We start from the raw sequence: 24,453 nt of genomic DNA, 5'->3' as shown, positions 1-24,453 counted from the left end.
ACAGTACCGTGTACACCTATGGAAAACCAAATCCGCTGTGCCCATGGTGCGGAAAATTCCGTGCAGAAACGCTGCGTTGTATTTTCCACAGCATGTCAATTCTTTGTGCGGATTCCGCAGCGTTTTACACCTGTTCCTCAATAGGAATCCGCAGGTGAAATCCGCACAAAAAAACACTGGAAATCTGCTGTAAATCCGCAGGTAAAACGCAGTGCCTTTTACTTGCAGATTTTTCAAAAGTCGTGCGGAAAAATCTCACACGAATCCGCTACGTGGGCACATACCCTTAGGGTTAGGGTTGGAATTAGAGTTAGGGTTGGAATTAGGGCTAGGGTTGGAAATAGGGTTAAGATTAGGCTTGTGGTTAGGGTTACGGATAGGGTTAGGGGTGTGTTGGGGTTACAGTTGTGGTTAGGGTTGGGATTAGGGTTAGGGTTGGGATTAGGGTTAGGGTTGGGATTAGGGTTACGGGTGTGTTGGGGTTAGGGTTGTGGTTAGGGGTGTGTTGGGGTTAGGGTTGGGATTAGTGTTGAAGTTAGAAATGAGGGGTTTCCACTGTTTAGGCACATCAGGGGTCTCCAAACGCAACATGGCGCCACCATTGATTCCAGCCAATCTTGCATTCAAAAAGTCAAATGGTGCTCCCTCCCTTCCAAGCCCCGACGTGTGCCCAAACAGTGGTTTACCCCCACATTTGGGGTACCAGCGTACTCAGGACAAACTGGGCAACAACTGTTGGGGTCCAATTTCTCCTGTTACCCTTGCAAAAATAAAAAATTACTTGCTAAGACATAATTTTTGAGGAAAGAAGAATGATTTTTAATTTTCACGGCTCTGCGTTGTAAACTTCTGTGAAGCACTTGGGGGTTCAAAGTGCTCACCACACATCTAGATTAGTTCCTTGGGAGGTCTAGTTTCCAAAATGGGGTCACTTGTGCGGGAGCTCCAATGTTTAGGCACACAGGGGCTCTCCAAACGTGACATGGTGTCCGCTAATGATTGGAGCTAATTTTCCATTCAAAAAGCCAAATGGCGTGCCTTCCCTTCCGAGCGCTGCCGTGTGCCCAAACAGTGGTTTACCCCCACATATGGGGTATCATCGTACTCAGGACAAACTGGACAACAACATTTGGGGTCCAATTTCTCCTATTACCCTTGGAAAATTAAAAAATCCTGGGCTAAAACTCATTTTTGAGGAAAGAAAAATTATTTTTTATTTTCACGGCTCTGCGTTATAAACTTCTGTGAAGCACCTGGGGGTTATAAGTGCTCACTATGCATCTAGATAAGTTCCTTGGGGGGTCTAGTTTCCAAAATGGGGTCACTTGTAGGGGAGCTCCAATGTTTAGGCACACAGGGGCTCTCCAAACGCGACATGGTGTCCGCTAACGATTGGAGCTAATTTTCCATTCAAAAAGTCAAATGGCACGCCTCCCCTTCCGAGCCTTGCCGTGCACCCAAACAGTGGTTTACCCCCACATATGAGGTATCAACGTACTCAGCAGAAATTGCCCAACAAATTTTAGGATCCATTTTATCCTGTTGCCCATGTGAAAATGAAAAAATTGAGGCTAAAAGAAATTTTGTGTGAAAAAAAAGTACTTTTTCATTTTTACGGATCAATTTGTGAAGCACCTGAGAGTTTAAAGTGCTCACTATGCTTCTAGATAAGTTCCTTGGGGGGTCTAGTTTCCAAAATGGGGTCACTTGTGGGAGCGCTCCAATGTTTAGGCACACGGGGGCTCTCCAAACGCGACATGGTGTCCGCTAAAGATTGGAGCCAATTTTTCATTCAAAAAGTCAAATGGCGCTCCTTTCCTTCCAAGCCCTGCCGTATGCCCAAACAGTGGTTTACCCCCACATATGAGGTATCAGCGTACTCAGGACAAATTGGACAACATCGTTCGTGGTCCAGTTTCTCCTTTTACCCTTGGGAAAAGAAAAAAATTGTTGCTAAAAGATCATTTTTGTGACTAAAAAGTTAAATGTTCATTTTTTCCTTCCATGTTGCTTCTTGCTGCTGTGAAACACCTGAAGGGTTAATAAATTTCTTGAATGTGGTTTTGAGCACCTTGAGGGGTGCAGTTTTTAGAATGGTGTCACTTTTGGGTATTTTCAGCCATATAGAACCCTCAAACTGACTTCAAATGTGAGGTGGTCCCTAAAAAAAAATGGTTTTTTAAATTTTGTTGTAAAAATGAGAAATCACTGGTCAAATTTTAACCCTTATAACTTCCTAGCAAAAAAAAAATTTGTTTCCAAAATTGTGCTGATGTAATGTAGACATGTGGGAAATGTTATTTATTAACTATTTTGTGTCACATAACTCTCTGGTTTAACAGAATAAAAATTCAAAATGTGAAAATTGCGAAATTTTCAAAATTTTCGCCAAATTTCCATTTTTTTCACAAATAAACTCAGAAATTATCGACCTAAATTTACCACTAACATGAAGCCCAATATGTCACGAAAAAACAATCTCAGAATCGCTAGGATCCGTTGAAGCGTTCCTGAGTTATTACCTCATAAAGGGACACTGGTCAGAATTGCAAAAAACGGCAAGGTCATTAAGGCCAAAATAGGCTGGGTCATGAAGGGGTTAAAGGGGTGTTACAATCTGCACAGATGCATGTTTGTATTGATTGCTATTTTATGTATCTTGGATCAATTTTTATATTATTGCACTTAATGAGCTTTTTTAGTGAGATGTTTGTGTTTCATATAAAAAGCTGCTTCACACATGTTCACTGCTTGAAAAAGGATACTACGTCCGGAACGTCGCCACGCCGTTCAGGCAATAAAGTCCACTATTTTTTTCAGTTTTTTGTGCTGCTTTCCTTTTTTTGACTATTATTGGAGACCATTGGAATGCTGGTTGGGAGATCTTTGCATGACATGTGCAATGTATGTATACACTCACCGGCCACTTTATTAGGTACACCATGCTAGTAACGGGTTGGACCCCCTTTTGCCTTCAGAACTGCCTCAATTCTTCGTGGCATAGATTCAACAAGGTGCTGGAAGCATTCCTTTTTTTCTTTTAATTTTCTATTTGTGTTCATTTCAGTCGACATGTTGGATGACGGAGAGAGGGCTCTTATAGCTGCTGCCCTGATGCTTGAGGGTCAGCGGCTGAAAGAAGAAAGCCGTCCAAAGCGACAACGCCGCATGTGGGTCAGGAGCTGGCTGCTGAAGAGGTCAAGATTGTCGCACATGCGTCTGATAAGGGAGCTACGTGAAAACAACCCTCATGATTTTCGTAACTACCTGAGGATGTCGGAGGCGTCATTCAAAATTTTATTGGCGGCCATCACGCCACTGATCCGGAGGCAGGATACAGTGCTTCGGGCAGCAATCTCCGTGGAAGAACGTTTGGCAGTGACATTGCGGTTCCTTGCTACAGGCGGATCCCTACAAGATCTCCATTATTCTTCTGCTATCTCCCGGCCTTTACTGAGCGTTTTAATTCCGGAGACGTGCGAGGCCATTGTACACGGCTTACGCCATTATATGGAGGTGAGTGTGTGTGTGTGTGGTACTACTCGTTTGTACAGCTATATAATATCTATGTAGCTTATCTGTGTGTAATCTTTGTTTTACATCTTGCAGTTCCCAAGGACACCGGATGAATGGAGGAAGATTGCTATCGGTTTCGAGCAGCAGTGGCAGTTTCCAAACTGCGGAGGCGCCTTGGATGGCAAACATGTGCGCATCACGCAGCCACCAAACACGGGATCCTTTTTCTTCAACTATAAAGGCTACTTCAGCGTCATCCTCATGGCCCTCGTCAACGCCAACTACGAGTTCATAAATGTTGATGTTGGCATGAATGGCTGAGTGTCCGATGGCGGCGTTTTGGATTACACTACATTTGGAGACCGGCTGAAGAGCAACCAACTGCAGTTGCCCGAAAATGAAGAAACAAGAGGAAACCTCAATTTTGTGTTTGTAGGAGACGAAGCCTTCCCTCTTCTTCCGAATCTGCTTAAGCCTTTTCCACAAAAAACTCTCACCGACGAAAGGAGAATCTTTAATTACCGCTTGTCCAGAGCACGTCGTGTTGTTGAGAATGCATTTGGCATAATGGCTAATCGGTTCAGAGTTTTTCACACTGCAATCAACTTGAAGCTTTCGTCGATTGACAACGTGGTTTTGGCCTGCTGTGTGCTCCATAATTTCCTTCGGCGCCGGGATGCCATTACGTACAGTCCACCGGAATTTACGGATTTTGTGGACCCAACCAGTGGAGATCTTGTGCCTGGGGAGTGGCGGGCTGAAGAACAAGGAATAGCAGGTCTACTACCTTTGGGATCCGGCAGGCACGCAGATGATGCACGGGACTGTCGAGAGAAGTACTGCCAATACTTCAATGGTCCGGGAGCCGTGCCCTGGCAGCATGAAATCGTGTCGCATGCTTAGGAAATGTTTTTGTGTGTGTAATAAAGTTTTTCGCTTTTTACCCCCTCCTCTGCTGGCGTGGCTGTGGCGGGTTGATTCTGCCCCCAGCGCGGTGATGTCACCAAGCTGGCGGTAGATTCAACACGCTATGTTCGCGGCAGCAGAGGACGTAACTTTAATGACAAGGAAATGTTTTTGTGTGTGCAATAAACTTTTTTTCTTTGCAACCTTCCTTCTCTGCCTGATTCTGTGGTTTGATTCTGGCCCCTGCAAGTGTTCGTGCACTAAAATGTTTCATTGCGTGGCATTTCACGACGCCATCAGCAGCGCCTCCGTTTGGAACGTTGTTGCGTCATATTTTGCAACGCCGTATTCCTATAAGTGGGCTTCGGGCGCGGCGAACCTGTAACGTAACCGGCGCCGCGCTCGATGATGACGTTTAGTTAAACCACACCCCATGGGCACAGTGACCTCGCTCCGGCGTATCCCGCGCTGTAAAATTAAACACTATAGAACATCCTGCGTAGTGATTTCTTACAAGTTGCGGGATGATTCTCTTTTGCATGTGTTTTGGTACCGGCAAAACACGCGGCGCTGCGCGTGTGACGCGATTGCGTCATTTGTGCGCCGCCGGGGCGGGGGTCAACAGTGCGTCACGTACGTTACGTCGGTCTTTCGGGAAAATGGCGGACAGAAACAGGACGCCTGCCCTGGGGAGCCGTGAGCTGCGGTACATGGTGAAAACCATGGACGCTCTCCGCTATGAGGGGGACCGGAACACCCTGCACCCGACGCTCCACAAGCGCGATGTGCTGCGCAAGGTGCGTCGGGGGCTGCGCAGGCGCTTTGGGGTGTTTCGGTCCCACGAGCAGCTGCAAAAGAAGTGGGCTGACCTAAAGTACAAGTGCCCGGGGCGCCTGGCGGACATTCGGGATGACATCAGGCACAGTGAGTATACTGAGCGCCCGCACTCGCCCAGACGTCTATGTAGCATGCGCGCACTCGCCCAAACGGCTATGTAGCGTACCCGCACTCGCCCAGACGTCTATGTAGCGTACCCGCACTCGGCCAGACGTCTATGTAGCGTACGGACACTCGCCTGAACGTCTATGTAGCGTACCCGCACTCGCCCGAACGTCTCTGTAGCCTGCCCGCACTCGCTCGAACGTCTCTGTAGCCTGCCCGCACTCGCTCGAACGTCTCTGTAGCCGGCCCGCACTCGCTCGAACGTCTCTGTAGCCTGCAGCCCCTGACCAGAGTTTTTGATTGTAGGTCGCCGGCGACGTGCAAGCGCCAGCGCCTCAAACCCGGAGGTCAGCTCATCAGGTAGGTATTCGCCGAATTCAGCTTCCATGGTGCACTCTTGCCCCCTTTAAACGTACATGCGCGTTATTCTTTCTTTAAAGCTTCGCGGAGAACGTCCATGAGCCGCAGCAGCACCACGGCTTCCCCAAGTGCATCCAGGGACGAGAGATGTAAGGAACAACACGGTTTTGTGTAATTAGTGATGATCCAATGGAATGGCTGCATTAATTTTCCCATTGCTTACAGCCCTAATGGCGCCATCACCCCCGGACCTGTCCGCCCCGGCCTCCTCTTCCCCGGCCTCGTCACCACTGGCCGTGTTGCCCCCGGCCATGTCACCCCCTCGGGTTTTTGTGACACCAAGTAGGTTGGCGCTCTTCTGCTGTCCTCTCTACCTTTCTCTCTCTCCCTACCTGCCGCTCCTTTCTACCACCAGCTTCACTATCACTCCCTGTCATCTAAAAAAAACCTTTTGTTTTTCAGCGGAACTGCAGGCAGAGGAACAGCGGACCGGGGAAGAGGAACAGCCGACCGGAGAGGCGGAGGAGGATATGTTGGCGTCGGCCAGTGGTAAGTAGTTAATACATAGGGTCTAAAGTGAACATATCTAATGTCTAATGCACGTATATTTTTTTTACAGCCCGGCTGCAGTCCTCAGGAAGATCTGTCCAGCAGGCTCAGGAATTATTGCCTCCAGCAATAGGTAAGCAGTTTAGTGTTCATATAGTCTTGTGTATATATAGAGACAGCCTGCCTGTAGACAGATATAGAAAGCCTGCCAATAGCTATCTATATCGATAGCCAGCCTATAGATATCTATAGGCTGGCTATCGATAGCCAGCTTATAGATAGCGATATCTATAGGCAGGCTATCAATAGCCTGCCTATACATATAGATATGTATAGCCATAGCCTGCCAATAGATACGCAGTCTATCGATAGAGATATCTCTATCGATATAGATATCGGCAAGGATAGCCTCGCTATAGATATGTATATCGATAGAGAGATATATAGTCTGGCTATCGATAGCCTGCCTATAGATATCTCTATCTATAGGCAGGCTATTGATAGAGATATATATATATATATATATATAGGCTGGCTATCGATATAGATAGCCAGCTTATAGATAGCTAGATAGAGATATCTATAGGCAGGCTATCGCTAGCCTGCCTATAGATAGATACGTATAGCGATAGCCTGCCAATAGTTATAGATATCTCTATCGATAGCTTGCCTATAGATAAAAATGTTTTTGGTGTGCAAGAAACAGTTGTATAAGCGACTAAATTTTTTTTCCTCTGAATCCGTAGATAACAGAACGCTGCTGCTGCTTGTGGCCTCTGGCCGGCAGCTGCAACAGGCAGCCAGGCAGCAGCTGGAGGCAATAAACCGCCATCAGAGCCTGCTGGAGGACATTGTAGCCGGGAAACCCGTGTAAATATGTTTGTAAATAGTGTTTTATATTGCTTTTATGTTTTATATTTAATGTTTTCTAAATTTTTTTAGTTGTAAGTAAAAATTTTTTCTATTTACCCCTTGTGTTCGGTTTGTCTTTGTTCCGCATCTAACCAGGCAGGGGTATGTACACCAACAAGACATGAGCGTACAGAGAGGCACACATAGCGCCACAACAACACAACCGTATAAAGTAAAAATTATTTGCTTTATCAAAAGGAACAGAATAGTTACAAAATATAAGGATACAAACATAAGTCCTGACACTGTGCATCTACATAGTAAATCACAAACATTATAAGTACTCATTATTGGTCATGACACCGCATCTACATAGTAAATTACAAACATTATAAGTCCTGACACTGTATCTACATAGTAAATAACATTATAAGTACTCATTATTGGTCATGACACTGTACATCTTGATTGAAGTTCTCACATTACAAGTCCAGAAAGCGTCCATCTTGATTGTAGTTCCGGTGTCGGGATGGTGAAGCCAAGTCAGGAGGAACATAGTTGTATGTCGGTTGGCTTTGTGGGGCAAAACTGTAGCTAGGTCCATTTCTGCGAACAGGGGTACTGAAGTGAGGCTCCGGGGGTTGCGGCCACGAGTTCTGGTAGCTTTGCATGCGCAGGTCCGTGTGACGTTGCTCCACCCTTTCTACCACCACCTTTGCCGATGCATTCAGTTCTTTGGCTGCCGCTTTGCTCAAGGCTTCAAAAATCAGTCGCTCTGCATGATCCTTCTGCGACTCGTCCAGTTTGGATAACTTTTCCGCAACATAGTTTGCAAAGCCTGAGGTGCCGCTTGAAATTTCCCGACTCATTAGCCTTTTAGCCATGGAAAACATTTCGGCCGCGTCGTTGCTGGAGCTGGTGGCTTTGCGCTTCCTCGACGGTAGCCTTGAGCGAAGCGGGGCAGGAGGCGCTGCATCCTCAATCTGTATTTCAGTGCGGTCACTGTCTTCTGTCTCTGTCGATCCAGTCAGCACCTGCAAAAATAGAGAAAAAAAGGGTAAAGATCTTGCATTTGCGACATACACTACAAACACCTATATGGAAGAGGATCAATGACTATGACTATTTATATTACCAGGTCAAATAGATACTTAGAACAACTATACTTATCTTATAGGTTTCATTTTGCCCAAATATAAAGGTTAAAACCTGCTGAAGTAGAATAGATTGCTGGTTATCGTATAGTTTAGGGAAAGGTTAGGCTATTACTACAGCATAGCAACTGAAAATACTTATCTGTGTTGCACATTATAACAGCGCTAATCTGCATGATACAAAAAAACAAAGTGAGAAGTTACTATAGTGGATATAGCTCTTGCATGTAAGTAGTATTACAGAGTACATAAGAGGCACTTACGTCTTGTCCTTGGGCCTCCTCCGGTATTTCTTCTCTGACAGGAAGTAGTGTCATCATCGACGTCATGGGCCGTGGAATCTCTTGGTCCAGAATGAAGGAGAGCTGGTCATAGTACCACAACTTGGGAATATACACTTCTTCCGTGGAAGCGCCAGATTTAGAAGTGGCCTGCACCTTGTTGAGCTCCTTCTTCCACACTGTGCGCAGTCCCTGGATCTTCTTCTTGACAAAAGTTTCATCCACCTTCTCAGCTGGATTATGCTGCCGGCAAAGGGTGATGAGCTTTTCGTAAGCCGCCTTCCTCTTGTCGCGGTTACTGTAGTCTCCGGATTTGATCTTCCACAGGCAGGGCAAGGAGCGATACATCTCGATAAACTCTCTGGTAAAGTGTCATGGAGGGTGACTTAATTGCTTTAAACACATAACTCTGGATTAGCGCTATTTTTCCCCCGGGGAGAAGACACTGCTGTGTTACCGAATTCAAAATTAACCCCAGGAATTTTTGCATATTTAGAGGCTGTAATTTAGATTTTTCGAAGTTTATGATCCAACCTAGACGTTCTAGTTTAGCTTTAGTAATTTCCCATTGTGACAGACAGTGATCCACTGAGTTCCCGACAATGAGAAAATCGTCTAAGTAGGGGATTATAAGGACATTTGACTCCCTTAAATGTGCCATGACCTCTGCGATTATTTTAGTGAACACTCTAGGAGCAGAGGTTATCCCAAAGGGGAGTGCCCTAAACTGAAAATGTTGAATCCTGCCCTCCATTATCAGTGCTACTCTCAGGTATTGTTGAAAATCAGTATGAATGGGTACATGATAGTAGGCATCTTTCAAATCCACCACTACCATAAAACAATTTTCAAAGAGCATTTTTATTGCAGAATTGATGGACTCCATTTTGAAAGTATGCTTTACCAGAAACTTATTGAGACCCTTAAGATTAATAATGGTTCTATAAGTATTATCTGGTTTTTGGATTAGGAAGAGGGGGGAGTAAAACCCCTTTCCCGTCTGAGAATATGGTACTTCCACCAACACATTTTTAGAACAAAGAGTCCTCACTTCCTCTTCCAGGGCAAATTGTTCAGTGGGAGATGAGCGCCAGGGTGTTAGCTTGAACTTGTCCCGTGGAGCCTGGACAAATTCAAGTTTGAGACCATGGGAAACAGTGTTTTTTATCCAAACGCTGTTTGTGATTTCTGACCATGCTGCTGAGAAATGCAGCAGTCTCCCTCCCACTGGGATTGCTAGTCATTGTTCTTGTTTCTTGTTTTCCGTCGGGTTACGACGAAACATGAGACCTGTACCTCGTTTTCGCTTATCATCCCATCTGGATCGATCTCTGCCCGGTGAAAAGGCGCGCTTCCCTCCCCGATTGAACCTTCTTTTGTTGAAGGGACGACGGTATGCATTGAAGGTATTGGGAAACTTTTTCTTATCGTCTCCTGCCTTCTCCAGGAGCTCATCCAGGGTAGGCCCGAATAAATACTCGCCTTTACAAGGGATAGCGCAGAGCTTTGCTTTTGCCTGCATATCCCCAGGCCAGCATTTCAACCATAGGGCTCTCCTTGCAGCATTAGAAAGTCCTGCTGCTCTAGCTGCCAATTTAACAGCATCAATTGAAGCGTCCGATAAAAAAGCTGCCCCCTCCTGGATTACCGGCAATGCTGCTAGAATAGAGTCTCTGGAGGCCCCCTGTTTTAATTGGGTCTCTAACTGGTCCAGCCAAACCATCATCGACCTTGCCGTGCAGGTTGACGCCACCGCAGGTCTTAAGGAACCGGCTGCCATTTCCCAGGTCCCCTTTAGGAAGGTATCCACTTTCCTATCTAGGGGGTCCTTAAGCGTTCCCATATCTTCAAACGGGAGAGAGGAACGCTTTGCTACCTTGGCAATTGCCGCATCCAGTTTCGGGGCCTTTTCCCAGTTACCTACTGCTGGGTCATCAAAAGGGTATCTACGCTTTTGCGCAGGTGGTAAGGAGCCTTTCCTTTCTGGTTTTCTCCACTCCCTGTTGATAAGTTCCTGTATCTTTTCATTCAGGGGAAAAACTCTGCGCTTTCTCTGTTCTAAGCCGCTGAACATCATTTGTTCTTTAGAGAGTTGAGGCTTGGGTTCTACTATACCCATTGTGCCTCTGATTGCCTTTATTAATTTGTCTACTCTCTCCAAGGGTAAGCAAAACCGAGCAGCGTCTTCTTCCGAGGAGGAGGATGATGCTGCTGAATCGTCCGATTCTTCGCTTTCCTTATCCACAGACGAATCAGACGTCAACTGAGCTCTCTGCTTAGAGCCTCCTGTCTGTGAAAGGTTCTTAATGGACTGTCTGACCTCCATTCTAACCATCTCCTTTAGACTGGCCGCAATAGAAGAGGATTCTTCCGCTACCTAAGGGGATAAGTAAGGCAGACTAGTGTATAAGAACTACATGCCATACCCCCTCCCCTCCTTCCAGGACCTCACCGTCTGCTGGATACAGGGGTCACATAGTTTTTTAGGCTGTGAGTCGGGCAAGGGAACCGCGCAGATGGCACACTCCCTATGCTTCGTCTTACTGACATTTTTCCTTCCCTGCATAAAACATATGAGGGGACACTAGTCATTAAGTGAACTTTCTCGGAGATCACTTACCAGTGGCTGCCCACACCCAGAGAGATACCGAAGTACGAGGGGGATTCTTCTTGGCTGACACTCCAGACCCCTGTCTGGAGGAGCTTCTGCGGCCTGAACTATCGCTCCTTTTTTCGTGTTCCTTCTCCTTAGGCTTCTGGGATGCTTCTTCCAGCAGAGCAATCTGCTGATCCTGATCAGACGCCATCTTCAGCAAACTGGAGTCAGAAGCCAGGAACACGCCGCTGGAGCTTCCTTATAAAAGCCCCTCCTTCGGACAGCACACCTGCTCAGCATTAAAAAATGATTTCCCCGCCTTGCCGCAGCTGTGGGGGATCCTCCGGCGTTCTGAGGGAAAGCGGCATGAAATCCCGGTGGGCGCCGCCATCTTGGAGCCCCCGCGCATGCGCAGGAGCTCCGCGACCCGGAAGTCGTCGTTGGCTCCGCCTACCGACGTCACCGCAGCTTACAGCGCTTCCTGTCAGCGCTGCAGCTATCGTGGGACGCCGAGGCCGGCCAGCTGAACTCCGGTCGGCGCCTCCAGGACACTGCCACCGCCCCCACACGCAGGGAGACCCACAGCACACGAGGGGATTTATACTCACCATACGCTGGCACCTGGAGACCGGACACCCCCTGGCGACCGCTTCCCTGCTGTTTTAGTCACTGCCGTGCCGCCCTGCCAGGGCCACCGTGACCACATCAGGTACTCGCACCGGCCGAGGTAGGAGACCCCCCTCGCTACCAGATTCGGTCCGGCCGGCCTGGAAACCCGTAGAAAAACTTCTGTAGGAATCCAGTCCCTTCAGGAACAGGAAACCAACTGATGCATGGGAGAGGTGCCGCCCTTTTGTATCTGTAGGTTTCCTGTTCCTTAAGGGCGGATCCCCTCTCTCGTAGTGCTGTCATGGGAGTCCGAATAAATAGTTAATAAATAACATTTCCCACATGTCTACTTTACATCAGCACAATTTTGGAAACAACATTTTTTTTTGCTAGGAAGTTATAAGGGTTAAAATTTGACCAGTGATTTCTCATTTTTACAACAAAATTTACAAAACAATTTTTTTTAGGGACCACCTCACATTTGAAGTCAATTTGAGGCTTCTATATGGCTGAATACACCCAAAAGTGACACCATTCTAAAAACTGCACCCCTCAAGGTGCTCAAAACCACATTCAAGAAGTTTATTAACCCTTCAGGTGTTTCACAGCAGCAGAAGCAACATGGAAGGAAAAAATGAACATTTAACTTTTTAGTCACAAAAATGATCTTTTAGCAACAATTTTTTTCTTTTCCCAAGGGTAAAAGGAGAAACTGGACCACGAAAGTTGTTGTCCAATTTGTTCTGAGTACGCTGATACCTCATATGTGGGGGTAAACCACTGTTTGGGCGCACGGCAGAACTCGGAAGGGAAGGAGTGCCATTTGACTTTTTGAATGAAAAATTATCTCCATCGTTAGCGGACACCATGTCGCGTTTGGAGAGCCCCTGTGTGCCTAAACATTGGAGCTTCCCCACAAGTGACCCCATTTTGGAAAGGAGACCCCCCAAGGAACTTATCTAGATGCATAGTGAGCACTTTAAACCCTCAGGTGCTTCACAAATTGATCCGTAAAAATGAAAAAGTACTTTTTTTTCACAAAAAAATTCTTTTAGCCTCAATTTTTTAATTTTCACATGGGCGACAGGATAAAATGGATCCTAAAATTTGTTGGGCAATTTCTCCTGAGTACGCCGATACCTCATATGTGGGGGTAAACCACTGTTTGGGCGCATGGCAAGGCTCGGAAGGGAAGGCACGCCATTTGGCTTTTTGAATGGAAAATTAGCTCCAATCATTAGCGGACACCATGTCGCGTTTGGAGAGCCCCTGTGTGCCTAAACATTGGAGCTCCCCCACAAGTGACCCCATTTTGGAAACTAGACCTCCCAAGGAACTAATCTAGATGTGTGGTGAGCACTTTAAACCAACAAGTGCTTCACAGAAGTTTATAACGCAGAGCCGGGAAAATAATAAATACGTTTTCTTTCCTCAAAAAAATTTTTTTAGCCCTGATTTTTTATTTTCCCAAGGGTTACAGGAGAAATTTGACCCCAAGAGTTGTTGTCCAGTTTCTCCTGAGTACGGTGATACCCCATATGTGGGGGTAAACCACTGTTTGGGCACATGCCGGGGCTTGGAAGTGAAGTAGTGATGTTTTGAAATGCAGACTTTGATGGAATGCTCTGCGGGCGTCACGTTGCGTTTGCAGAGCCCCTGATGTGCCTAAACAGTAGAAACCCCACAGAAGTGACCCCATTTTGGAAACTAAACCCCCAAGGGAACTTATCTAGATGTGTGGTGAGCACTTTGAACCCCTAAGTGCTTCACAGAAGTTTATAACGCAGAGCCGTGAAAATAAAAAATCATTTTTCTTTCCTCAAAAATAATTTTTTAGCCCGCAATTTTTTATTTTCCCAAGGGTTACAGGAGAAATTGGACCCCAAAAGTTGTTGATCAGTTTCTCCTGAGTACGCTGGTACCCCATATGTGGGGGTAAACCACTGTTTGGGCACACGTCGGGGCTCGGAAGGGAGAGCGCACCATTTTACTTTTTCAACGCAAGATTGGCTGGAATCAATAGTGGCGCCGTGTCACGTTTGGAGACCCCCTGATGTGCCTAAAAAGTGGAAACCCCTCAATTCTAACTCCAACACTAACCCCAACACACCCCTAACTCTAATCACAACCCTAACCACAACCCTAACCCCAACACACCCCTAACCCTAGTCTTACCCCTAATTCCAACCCTAAACCTAAGGCTATGTGCTCACGTTGCGGATTTGCGTGGATTTTTCCGCAGTTTTTGAAAAATCTGCAGGTAAAACGCACTGCGCTTTACCTGCGGATTTACCGCGGATTTCCAGTGTTTTTTGTGTGGATTTCACTTGCGGATTCCTATTATGGAGCAGGTGTAAAACGCTGCAGAATTGCACAATTAATTGACATGCTGCGGAAAATACAATGCAGCGTTTCCGCGCTGTATTTTCCGCACCATGGGCACAGCGGATTTGGTTTTCCATAGGTTTACGTGGTACTGTAAACGTGATGGAAAACTGATACGAATTCGCAGCGACCAATCCGCTGCGGATCCGCAGCCAAATCCGCACCGTGTGCACATAGCCTAATTCTAACCCTAATTCCAACCCTAACCCTAATTGCAGCCCTAAGTGCAACCCTAGCCCTAAGTGCAACCCCAAGTGCAACCCCAAGTGCAACCCCCAAGTGCAACCCCCAAGTGCAACCCCCAAGTGCAACCCCCAAGTGCAACCCTAGCCCTAAGTGCAACCCCCAAGTGCAACCCTAGCCCTAAGTGCAACCCTAGCCCTAAGTGCAACCCTAAGTGCAACCCCAAGTGCAACCCTAGCCCTAAGTGCAACCCTAAGTGCAACCCCAAGTGCAACCCTAGCCCTAAGTGCAACCCTAAGTGCAACCCCAAGTGCAACCCTAGCCCTAAGTGCAACCCTAAGTGCAACCCTAGCCCTAAGTGCAACCCTAAGTGCAACCCTAAGTGCAACCCTAAGTGCAACCCTAAGTGCAACCCCAAGTGCAACCCCAAGTGCAACCCTAGCCCTAAGTGCAACCCTAAGTGCAACCCCAAGTGCAACCCTAGCCCTAAGTGCAACCCTAGCCCTAAGTGCAACCCTAAGTGCAACCCTAAGTGCAACCCTAAGTGCAACCCTAAGTGCAACCCTAAGTGCAACCCTAAGTGCAACCCTAAGTGCAACCCTAAGTGCAACCCTAAGTGCAACCCTAAGTGCAACCCTAAGTGCAACCCCAAGTGCAACCCTAGCCCTAAGTGCAACCCTAAGTGCAACCCCAAGTGCAACCCTAGCCCTAAGTGCAACCCTAAGTGCAACCCTAGCCCTAAGTGCAACCCTAAGTGCAACCCTAAGTGCAACCCCAAGTGCAACCCCAAGTGCAACCCCAAGTGCAACCCCAAGTGCAACCCCAAGTGCAACCCCAAGTGCAACCCCAAGTGCAACCCCAAGTGCAACCCTAGCCCTAAGTGCAACCCTAAGTGCAACCCCAAGTGCAACCCTAGCCCTAAGTGCAACCCTAAGTGCAACCCCAAGTGCAACCCTAGCCCTAAGTGCAACCCTAAGTGCAACCCTAGCCCTAAGTGCAACCCTAAGTGCAACCCTAAGTGCAACCCTAAGTGCAACCCTAAGTGCAACCCTAAGTGCAACCCTAAGTGCAACCCTAAGTGCAACCCCAAGTGCAACCCCAAGTGCAACCCCAAGTGCAACCCCAAGTGCAACCCCAAGTGCAACCCCAAGTGCAACCCCAAGTGCAACCCCAAGTGCAACCCTAGCCCTAAGTGCAACCCTAAGTGCAACCCCAAGTGCAACCCTAGCCCTAAGTGCAACCCTAAGTGCAACCCCAAGTGCAACCCTAGCCCTAAGTGCAACCCTAAGTGCAACCCTAGCCCTAAGTGCAACCCTAAGTGCAACCCTAAGTGCAACCCTAAGTGCAACCCTAAGTGCAACCCTAAGTGCAACCCTAAGTGCAACCCTAAGTGCAACCCTAAGTGCAACCCTACCCCTAACCGAAAAACAAAAATAATTATATTTTCTGTATTTTATTATTGTCCCTACCTATGGGGGTGATAAAGGGGGGGATTTATTTACTTTTTTTTTTTTTTTTTGATCGCTGTGATAGAACTTATCACAGCGACCAAAATGTGCAGGAACGAATCTGCCGGCTGGCAGATTCGGCGGGCGCACTGCTCATGCGCCCGCCATTTTCCAAGATGGCGGCGCCCATGAAGAAGACGGCCGGACACCGGGAGGGACATCGGAGCTAGGTAAGTATGGGGGGGTGGGACCGGAACACGGGGGGGGATCGGAGGACCTGGGGAGCGGACAGGAGGACCGGGGGAGCCGACAGGAGGGAGGAGGGGAGCGGAACGGAGATCGGGGCAGAAAGGACGACTGGGGAGCCGATCGGTGGGGTGGGGTGGGGGCAGATCGGGGTCTCCAGCCATGGCAGATACTATTGCAGCATCGGCCATGGCTGGATTGTAATATTTCACCATTTTCATAGGTGAAATATTACAAATCGCTCTGATTGGCAGTTTCACTTTCAACAGCCAATCAGAGCGATCGTAGCCACGGGGGGGTGAAGCCACCCCCCCTGGGCTGAAGTACCACTCCCCCTGTCTCTGCAGATCGGGTAAAATGGGAGTTAACCCTTTCACCCGATCTGCAGGGAAGCGATCATTCTGTGACACAGCATATGCGTCACAGGTCGGATTGGCACAGACTTTCATGACGCATACGCTGTGTCACAGGTCGGGAAGGGGTTAAAATTCGCTATTAATAAATATAATCCATTGTATATTATGTGATAGTGGTTAAAATTAACTAAATAATCAATTAAAACTAAAGTACAATCAGGTGCCCGTCCCATGAATAATTAAAACGGACACGACACGATCTCCTGATCACGACACGATCTCCTGATCACGACACGATCTCCTGATCACGACACGATCTCCTGATCACGACACGATCTCCTGATCACGACACGATCTCCGGACGTTGTGATTTCTTCCTTTTTTTTAACCCCTGAAGATTTCTATTATGGAATGGGTGCAGAAACGCAGCAGATCTGCACAGAGAATTGACATGGTCCTTTTTTTAATCTGCTGAGTTTTCCGTACAGATTTTTCCGCACCTTCAGCACAGCATTTTTTTTTTGCCATTGATTTACATTGTACTGTAAATCACTTGCAGATGTGCAGCGTTTCTGCGCGGAAAAAAACCACTACAGATCTGCAGGAAATCTGCAACGTGTGCACATACCCTAAAAGCGAAGTGACCAATGGACAGTTAAGGGGAAAGCCTTCCCGGCCAGCGAAGGCAGCACTCACCAGCTCTTCTTCGCTCTCCTCCATCTCCTCATCCTCACTGGAGTCCACCTGCTTGGGGGGAGGGGCCTTCTTAGGTTTACCTTGTGCTTTCGCTCCCTGTAACACAAAACAGTGCAAATTATCAAATACACAAAAAACAAATTTCTACTATATAATTGTCTAAGGGTCACTTCCGTCTTTCTGTCTGTCCTTCTGTCTGTGTCTGTCACGGATATTCACTGGTCGTGGCCACTGTCTGTCATGGAATCCAAGTCGCTGACTGGACGTGGCAAAACAGCCACGACCAATCAGCGACAGCCACAGTCCGGCAGAAAAATGGCCGCTCCTTCCTCCCCGCAGTAAGTCCCTGCTCCGTACTCCCCTCCAGTCAGCGCTCACACAGGGTTAATGGCAGCGGTAACGGACCGCATTATGCCGCGGTGTAATGCACTCCGTTACCGCTGCTATTAACCCTGTGTGACCAACTTTTTACTATTCATGCTGCCTATGCAGCATGAATAGTAAAATGATCTAATGTTAAAAATAAAAAATCGTTATATACTCACCATCCGTCGGCCCCAGGATTGACAACAGGCCTTTCCCGCTCGCAACGCTCCGGTAACCGGTCCATGCTGCGATCTCGCGAGACCGCAATGCACTCTTGGGACTGGAGCGCACGAGCAGCGTCGGTAACCGCTTCACTTGGATCCGGGGGCTCCGGAAGGTGAGTATATCACTATTTTTTATTTTATTTTTTTTAACAGGGATATGATGCCCACATTGCTATATACTGCGTGGGCTGGGAAATACACTGCGTGGGCTGGGAAATACACTGCGTGACTATACAGCGTGGGCTGCGCAATGCACAGCGTGGGCTGCGCAATGCACAGCGTGGGCTGCGCAATGCACAGCGTGGGCTGCGCAATGCACAGCGTGGGCTGCGCAATGCACAGCGTGGGCTGCGCAATGCACAGCGTGGGCTGCGCAATGCACAGCGTGGGCTGCGCAATGCACAGCGTGGGCTGCGCAATGCACAGCGTGGGCTGCGCAATGCACAGCGTGGGCTGCGCAATGCACAGCGTGGGCTGCGCAATGCACAGCGTGGGCTGCGCAATGCACAGCGTGGGCTGCGCAATGCACAGCGTGGGCTGCGCAATGCACAGCGTGGGCTGCGCAATGCACAGCGTGGGCTGCGCAATGCACAGCGTGGGCTGCGCAATGCACAGCGTGGGCTGCGCAATGCACAGCGTGGGCTGCGCAATGCACAGCGTGGGCTGCGCAATGCACAGCGTGGGCTGCGCAATGCACAGCGTGGGCTGCGCAATGCACAGCGTGGGCTGCGCAATGCACAGCGTGGGCTGCGCAATGCACAGCGTGGGCTGCGCAATGCACAGCGTGGGCTGCGCAATGCACAGCGTGGGCTGCGCAATGCACAGCGTGGGCTGCGCAATGCACAGCGTGGGCTGCGCAATGCACAGCGTGGGCTGCGCAATGCACAGCGTGGGCTGCGCAATGCACAGCGTGGGCTGCGCAATGCACAGCGTGGGCTGCGCAATGCACAGCGTGGGCTGCGCAATGCACAGCGTGGGCTGCGCAATGCACAGCGTGGGCTGCGCAATGCACAGCGTGGGCTGCGCAATGCACAGCGTGGGCTGCGCAATGCACAGCGTGGGCTGCGCAATGCACAGCGTGGGCTGCGCAATGCACAGCGTGGGCTGCGCAATGCACAGCGTGGGCTGCGCAATGCACAGCGTGGGCTGCGCAATGCACAGCGTGGGCTGCGCAATGCACAGCGTGGGCTGCGCAATGCACAGCGTGGGCTGCGCAATGCACAGCGTGGGCTGCGCAATGCACAGCGTGGGCTGCGCAATGCACAGCGTGGGCTGCGCAATGCACAGCGTGGGCTGCGCAATGCACAGCGTGGGCTGCGCAATGCACAGCGTGGGCTGCGCAATGCACTGCGTGGGCTGCGCAATGCACTGCGTGGGCTGCGCAATGCACTGCGTGGGCTGCGCAATGCACTGCGTGGGCTGCGCAATGCACTGCGTGGGCTGCGCAATGCACTGCGTGGGCTGCGCAATGCACTGCGTGGGCTGCGCAATGCACTGCGTGGGCTGCGCAATGCACTGCGTGGGCTGCGCAATGCACTGCGTGGGCTGCGCAATGCACTGCGTGGGCTGCGCAATGCACTGCGTGGGCTGCGCAATGCACTGCGTGGGCTGCGCAATGCACTGCGTGGGCTGCGCAATGCACTGCGTGGGCTGCGCAATGCACTGCGTGGGCTGCGCAATGCACTGCGTGGGCTGCGCAATGCACTGCGTGGGCTGCGCAATGCACTGCGTGGGCTGCGCAATGCACTGCGTGGGCTGCGCAATGCACTGCGCACACATATTCTAGAATACCCGATGCATTAGAATCAGGCCACCATCTAGTATATATAGCCAAGAACAAGCGCCCACAGAGCAGAGAAGGTGATGTCACACGGAGGGAAATGATGTGTGGATTTCGGACCGGGTAACGGCCATGAGGCGACCACGTGCTGGTGACACCATGTGCTGTACGATCACCCATGTGGCTTCTCCCTCTGCAGCCATGTGGAACACCCCCACGATCTACAATCACGTGCAAAAAGTGCATGGGGCGGAAGTGAGGCCACGGGCTACACGTAGAAGTTCAGCAAGCGGGAAAACAAAATATGGCGCCGTTAGAGCCGCACACACCTCTCCCAGTAATCCCCTTCACGGCTGTCTCACATGACAGGTAACTCACATTCGGCCGCTGCCGTGTCGCCGCCATAGGCCCACAGTGCGCCCTTGCTATGGAACAAGCTACTTGCGCACTAGTCTCTTAATCGCGCATGCATACTACTGCTGAACTCCTTTCTTGTAGCTGCGAGCTACCAGGCCACAGAAAGCTGCCCTGCCTCTAAGGCCAAGTTCACATTTTGCGTATATGTGCACAGCGTATCATCTGCATACGCAAACGCATGTTAAAACGCATGCAAACACCTTTACACAGTGTTTTTTATATGTATCAGCTTATGCATGACAGAAAAAAAAAATGCTGCATGCGTTTGATATTTCCAGGACATGCGCAGTCCAAAGTATAAAAGCGCATCGAATGCATGCTCATGCGTACCGATGCATTCCCATAGACAGTAATGCATTATATATATATTTTTATACACACTCATACGCATGCCTGCACATATTTAACAGATTTTTGACACCTCCAAAAATGCCCAGACGCACACCGCTAAAAAACGCACCATGCTAAATAGATGCACGCATTGAGATCAAACGCTGCACACAAAGAAGCAAATGTGAAACCAGCCTCATAAGCCACGGCCAATAACCAGCCGAGCACACGAGTTTATAGTAAAAGCACCTAAATGTCGCCGATATGAAGCGCATATTTCGATGCTACCGCCCCGCGCGCATTTACCTTAGCTAGTTTCACCATGTCGGCGGCGGATGTGCGGTTCCCGTAGATGTATGGGTCACGCGCATGAGCAGTTCAAAACGACACGAAGCGCCTGTGCCAAGAAACCGCGTGGAGGCGAGGATCTTGAGATGAGAAGGAGCTAATTAGGGGTCCGTGTCACGTGTTCACCTCTAGCCAATCCGTGAAGGAGGAACGAAGCAAGCACCGCCCCTAGCTCTTTCTGCGCTTCTGATCCTGTGCGAACGTGTGACCAATGGCAGGCGAGAGATCGGATTTGGAACACACACCTCCAACCAATGAGGTTGCGAGGATCCAAAAGGACCTATAAACGAGCCGAGCGTAGCCATTTTGGGTTTATTTACCATGTGGTTGTAACTTGTTAGTAACTGCAAGATGGCTGCGAGGTGGTGGTTCCCACGTGGGTGTTCCGTTTTGCCGCAGGTTTCCGCGCAGTGCTGCTCTTTATCGCTGTCGCTTATGTGGTTTTGTGTCGTTTTCTACTATAATGGCTGGAAGTTCCCGTGACGAGGAGCTCGGCCACAGTGGGGTCCAGTCACGTGCTCTATCACCGGACACTCGCGTTACTGATGGGACTTGTGGGGGCACTTCCTTTCCTGGTGTCTCTGTGGCCCAGAACTCTGCTGTAGTCACATTGGTCACCATTTCCTGACAAACTCTGACTTAGGACAGGTACAAATGGCGCCAGGCAGACCTCCTTCACTATAATGGCGGCTTCAGGGTCCTGTCAGGACGTGTGCTGTCCACAGGGGGAAGAGTCCAACTTGTTGCTCTTCCAGCCAAAAACTGGACCTCGCAGCAGAGGCTCCACCGCCAGTGTGAACGGGCTGGTGTGTGTACTGGCACATCACGGTTTTGGTTTTTCTTTACCTTCTTTGTTGCAGTTTAGCATTAGCTGTAGCATTTTGGTTCTCTGGTCACTTCATTAAAGACGCACTTTCACCACATCCGCTATGTCATGTGCACACGTTGCAGATTTTGATGTGGATCCGCAGCATTTTTCGATGCATGGAATTGCATCAAATCCGCAGTGTAGTGCACAACCAATGTTAGTCAATGTGAAATTGACATTTGGTGTGCACATGCTGCGGGAAAAAAATGTGCAGAATCGCAGCATTTTTTCCCCCTGCAGCATGTCAACTCTTTGTGGATCTGCAGCGTTTCTACACCTATTGACTTCCATTGTGTCACGCCAATTTGCAGCAAAACCTCAGGTTTAAAAAAGATCTGCGGATGTGCCTGTGAGAAACGCTGCAGATCGGGAGGGGGAATAGTGTGTGGGCAGAGACTGTGCGGGTGTTTGTATGTATCTTTGTGTGTCTGCGGGGCTGTATGTGTGTGTGTGCGCACACGGCTGTGTGTTGGCAGGCATCGTCCGATGGGATCACTAGTCCCATCCGGCTATACCTGCTACAGTGACAGCTAGCCGGATGATGGGACAGCAGTAGTCCCATTATCCGGCTACCATGTTAAAGTATAAAAAAGAAAAACATACATACATATAGACATACAGTATATACTCACCATATAGCTAATCCCCCGAAGCCATCGATCACCTGTAAAAATAAACCCAACAATATACTCCCTGATCCACAGTAATCCATGTAATAACGAGTGTGCTATGATGTGACAGCTCTATAGGGGAGATTGTTGTGGGACACTCGTTATTATAGGGAATCTGTCACCTAATTTTGGCACTATAAACTGCGGCCATCACCATCGGGCTTATCTACAGCATTCTGTAATGCTGTAGGTAAGCTCCCTGATGTAACCTGAAAGATAAGAAAAACAAGTTAAGGTACCTTCACACTAAGCGACTTTGCAGCGAGAACGACGAAGATCCGTGACGTTGCAGCGTCCTGGATAGCGATCTCGTTGTGTTTGACACGCAGCAGCGATCTGGATCCCGCTGTGATATCGCTGGTCGGAGCTAGAAGTCCAGAACTTTAGTCGCTTAATCACCCGCTGTCATCGCTGGATCGCCGTGTGTGACGCCGATCCAGCGATGTGTTCACTTGTAACCTGGGTAAACATCGGGTTACTAAGTGCAGGGCCGCGCTTAGTAACCCGATATTTACCCTGGTTACCATTGTAAAAGTAAAAAAAAAACAGTACATACTCACCTTCTGATGTCTGTCACGTCCCCCGGCGTCCACAGGGTTACGCGCTGCTGCCGAGAACTTCCTGCACTGAATGTGTCAGCGCCGGCAGGAAAGCAGAGCACAGCGGTGACGTCACCGCTGTGCTCTGTTACTGCCGGCGCTGACACATCCAGTGCAGGAAGCTCTGAGCAGCAGCGCGTAACCCTGTGGACGCCGGGGGACGTGACAGGCATCAGAAGGTGAGTATGTACTGTTTTTTTTTTTACTTTTACAATGGTAACCAGGGTAAATATCGGGTTACTAAGCGCGGCCCTGCACTTAGTAACCCGATGGTTACCCGGGGACTTCGGCATCGTTGAAGACAGTTTCAACGATGCCGAAGTCGTTCCCCCTGATCGTTGGTCGCTGGAGAGAGCTGTCTGTGTGACAGCTCCCCAGCGACCTAAACAGTGAGGCTGCAGCGATCGGCTCATTGTCTATATCGCTGCAGCGTCGCTGAGTGTGACGGTACACTTAAGGTACCTTCACACTAAACAACTTTACAACGAGAAAGACAACGATCCGTGACGTTGCAGCGTCCTGGATAGCGATCTCATTGTGTTTGACACGCAGCAGCGATCTGGATCCCCCTGTGATATCGCTGGTTGGAGCTAGAAGTCCAGAACTTTATTTGGTCGTCAGATCTGTGTATATCGTCGTGTTTGACAGCAAAAGCAACGATGCCAGCAATGTTTTACATGGAGTTAACGACCTGCGAGAACGATAAGTGCGTCACCGCTACGTCACTGGATCGCTCCTGCATTGTTCTGGAGCTGCTGTGTTTTACATCTCTACAGCGACCTAAACAGCGACGCTGCAGCGATCGGCTCGTCTATATCGCTGCAGCATTGCTGAGTGTGACGGTACCTTAAGATTATACTCATCCATGGGCAGTCCATTCCGATGGGCGTCTCAGGTCCGGCGCCTCCCATCTTCATATGTCCTCTTCTTTGCTTCCTGTCGCAGCTCCTGCGCAGGCGTACTTTATCTGCCCCGTTGAGGTCAGAGCAAAGTAGTGCAGTGCGCAGGCGCCAGGAAAGGTCAGAGAGACCCGGTGCCTGCGCACTGCAGTACTTTGCCCTCAACAGGGCAAAGTATGCCTGTGCCGGATCCGCAGCGTGAAGACAAGAAGAAGATGGGAGTCCCAGATTGCGACGCCCATCGGTTCAGACCGCCCAGGTGAGTATAATCTAACCTCTTTTTCTCATCTTTCAGGATACATCGGGGGCTTATCTACAGCATTACAGAATGCTGTAGATAAGCCCCTGATGCCGATGGGCTTAGCTCACCTTCGATTTTGGGGGTGTCAGGTTCCCTTTAAAATACTTTATTCTGCATGTGTGTGGGTTTATTTAACCCATTAATAAGTATAGCATTAGTAATGGAGAGGTGTCTTATTGACACCTCTCCATTACTAAGCAGATTTAATGTCACCTTACAATCAAAGGTGACAATAACCCCCTTATTACCCCATATGCCATTATAACAGGGCAGTGGGAAAAGAGAGGCTATGTGCTGGAATTGGCGCATCTTATAAATGTGCCATTTCTGGGGAGGCTGTGTGCTGGTGTTTGTAGCTGGGGGGAGGGGCCAATATCCATGGTCCCTTCATAGGCAATGAATATCAGCCCGCAACTGTCTGCATATCCTTTTCTGGCTATAAATTATAGCCCCATCATTTTTTATTTTTTATTTTTTTTTTTAATGGCCAGTAAAGGCTAAATATACAGCTGCGGGCTGATATTCATAGCCTGGGAAGATCCATAGGTATTAACCCATTCCTAGGCTATAA

The 24,453-nt window shown here is 49.0% G+C and overlaps 3 protein-coding genes across 7 annotated transcripts in view; 1 reads left to right on the top strand and 2 right to left on the bottom strand.

Annotated features, from left to right (window-relative positions):
• LOC143807995 (uncharacterized) overlaps positions 1 to 20,694 on the bottom strand; it is a 31,792-nt gene extending 11,098 nt beyond the window's left edge. Inside the window, exons 1-2 of one of the 4 annotated variants that reach the window (XM_077290180.1) lie at positions 20,503 to 20,694; positions 17,080 to 17,175 (exon numbers count right to left, since the gene is read on the bottom strand). In XM_077290180.1, the coding sequence (XP_077146295.1) occupies positions 17,080 to 17,175; positions 20,503 to 20,520 (114 nt within the window). In that variant the 5' untranslated portion in view covers positions 20,521 to 20,694. The remainder of the gene's footprint in view (positions 1 to 17,079; positions 17,176 to 20,502) is intronic. The other 3 variants (XM_077290181.1, XM_077290182.1, XM_077290183.1) reach the window with 3 other exon arrangements.
• On the top strand, positions 3,073 to 3,837 carry LOC143808983 (uncharacterized). The gene is made up of 2 exons (XM_077292163.1): positions 3,073 to 3,516; positions 3,610 to 3,837. The coding sequence occupies exons 1-2, from the start codon at positions 3,073 to 3,075 to the stop codon at positions 3,835 to 3,837; spliced, it is 672 nt and encodes a 223-aa protein (XP_077148278.1).
• LOC143807993 (uncharacterized) lies at positions 7,356 to 8,922 on the bottom strand. 2 transcript variants are annotated; one of them, XR_013221849.1, is made up of 3 exons: positions 8,543 to 8,922; positions 8,261 to 8,449; positions 7,356 to 8,159 (listed from the first exon to the last, which is right to left on the bottom strand). XR_013221849.1 is itself a non-coding variant. In XM_077290179.1 (2 exons), the coding sequence occupies exons 1-2, from the start codon at positions 8,906 to 8,908 to the stop codon at positions 8,372 to 8,374; spliced, it is 444 nt and encodes a 147-aa protein (XP_077146294.1). In that variant the 5' UTR covers positions 8,909 to 8,922; the 3' UTR covers positions 7,356 to 8,371. The 2 variants fall into 2 exon arrangements, 1 of the variants encoding a protein (XP_077146294.1); XM_077290179.1 differs by having other exon boundaries at positions 7,356 to 8,449.
• Positions 20,695 to 24,453: the final 3,759 nt, after the last annotated feature.

This window comes from Ranitomeya variabilis, chromosome 2 (assembly GCF_051348905.1).
Source record: "Ranitomeya variabilis isolate aRanVar5 chromosome 2, aRanVar5.hap1, whole genome shotgun sequence".
Classification (NCBI taxonomy): Eukaryota; Metazoa; Chordata; class Amphibia; order Anura; family Dendrobatidae; genus Ranitomeya; species Ranitomeya variabilis.
This window is presented reverse-complemented; position numbering and strand designations above follow the sequence as displayed.

What these genes read in the sequence shown, in the direction of transcription:
- LOC143807993 (XM_077290179.1), bottom strand. Translation starts at nt 8,908, where the DNA reads ATGTATCGCTCCTTGCCCTGCCTGTGGAAGATCAAATCCGGAGACTAC. An exon ending in AGGAGGCCCAAGGACAAGAC is followed by an intron (nt 8,450 to 8,542) that starts GTAAGTGCCTCT and finishes TGTATCATGCAG; the next exon opens with ATTAGCGCTGTTATAATGTG.
- LOC143808983 (XM_077292163.1), top strand. Translation starts at nt 3,073, where the DNA reads ATGTTGGATGACGGAGAGAGGGCTCTTATAGCTGCTGCCCTGATGCTT. An exon ending in GCTTACGCCATTATATGGAG is followed by an intron (nt 3,517 to 3,609) that starts GTGAGTGTGTGT and finishes TACATCTTGCAG; the next exon opens with TTCCCAAGGACACCGGATGA.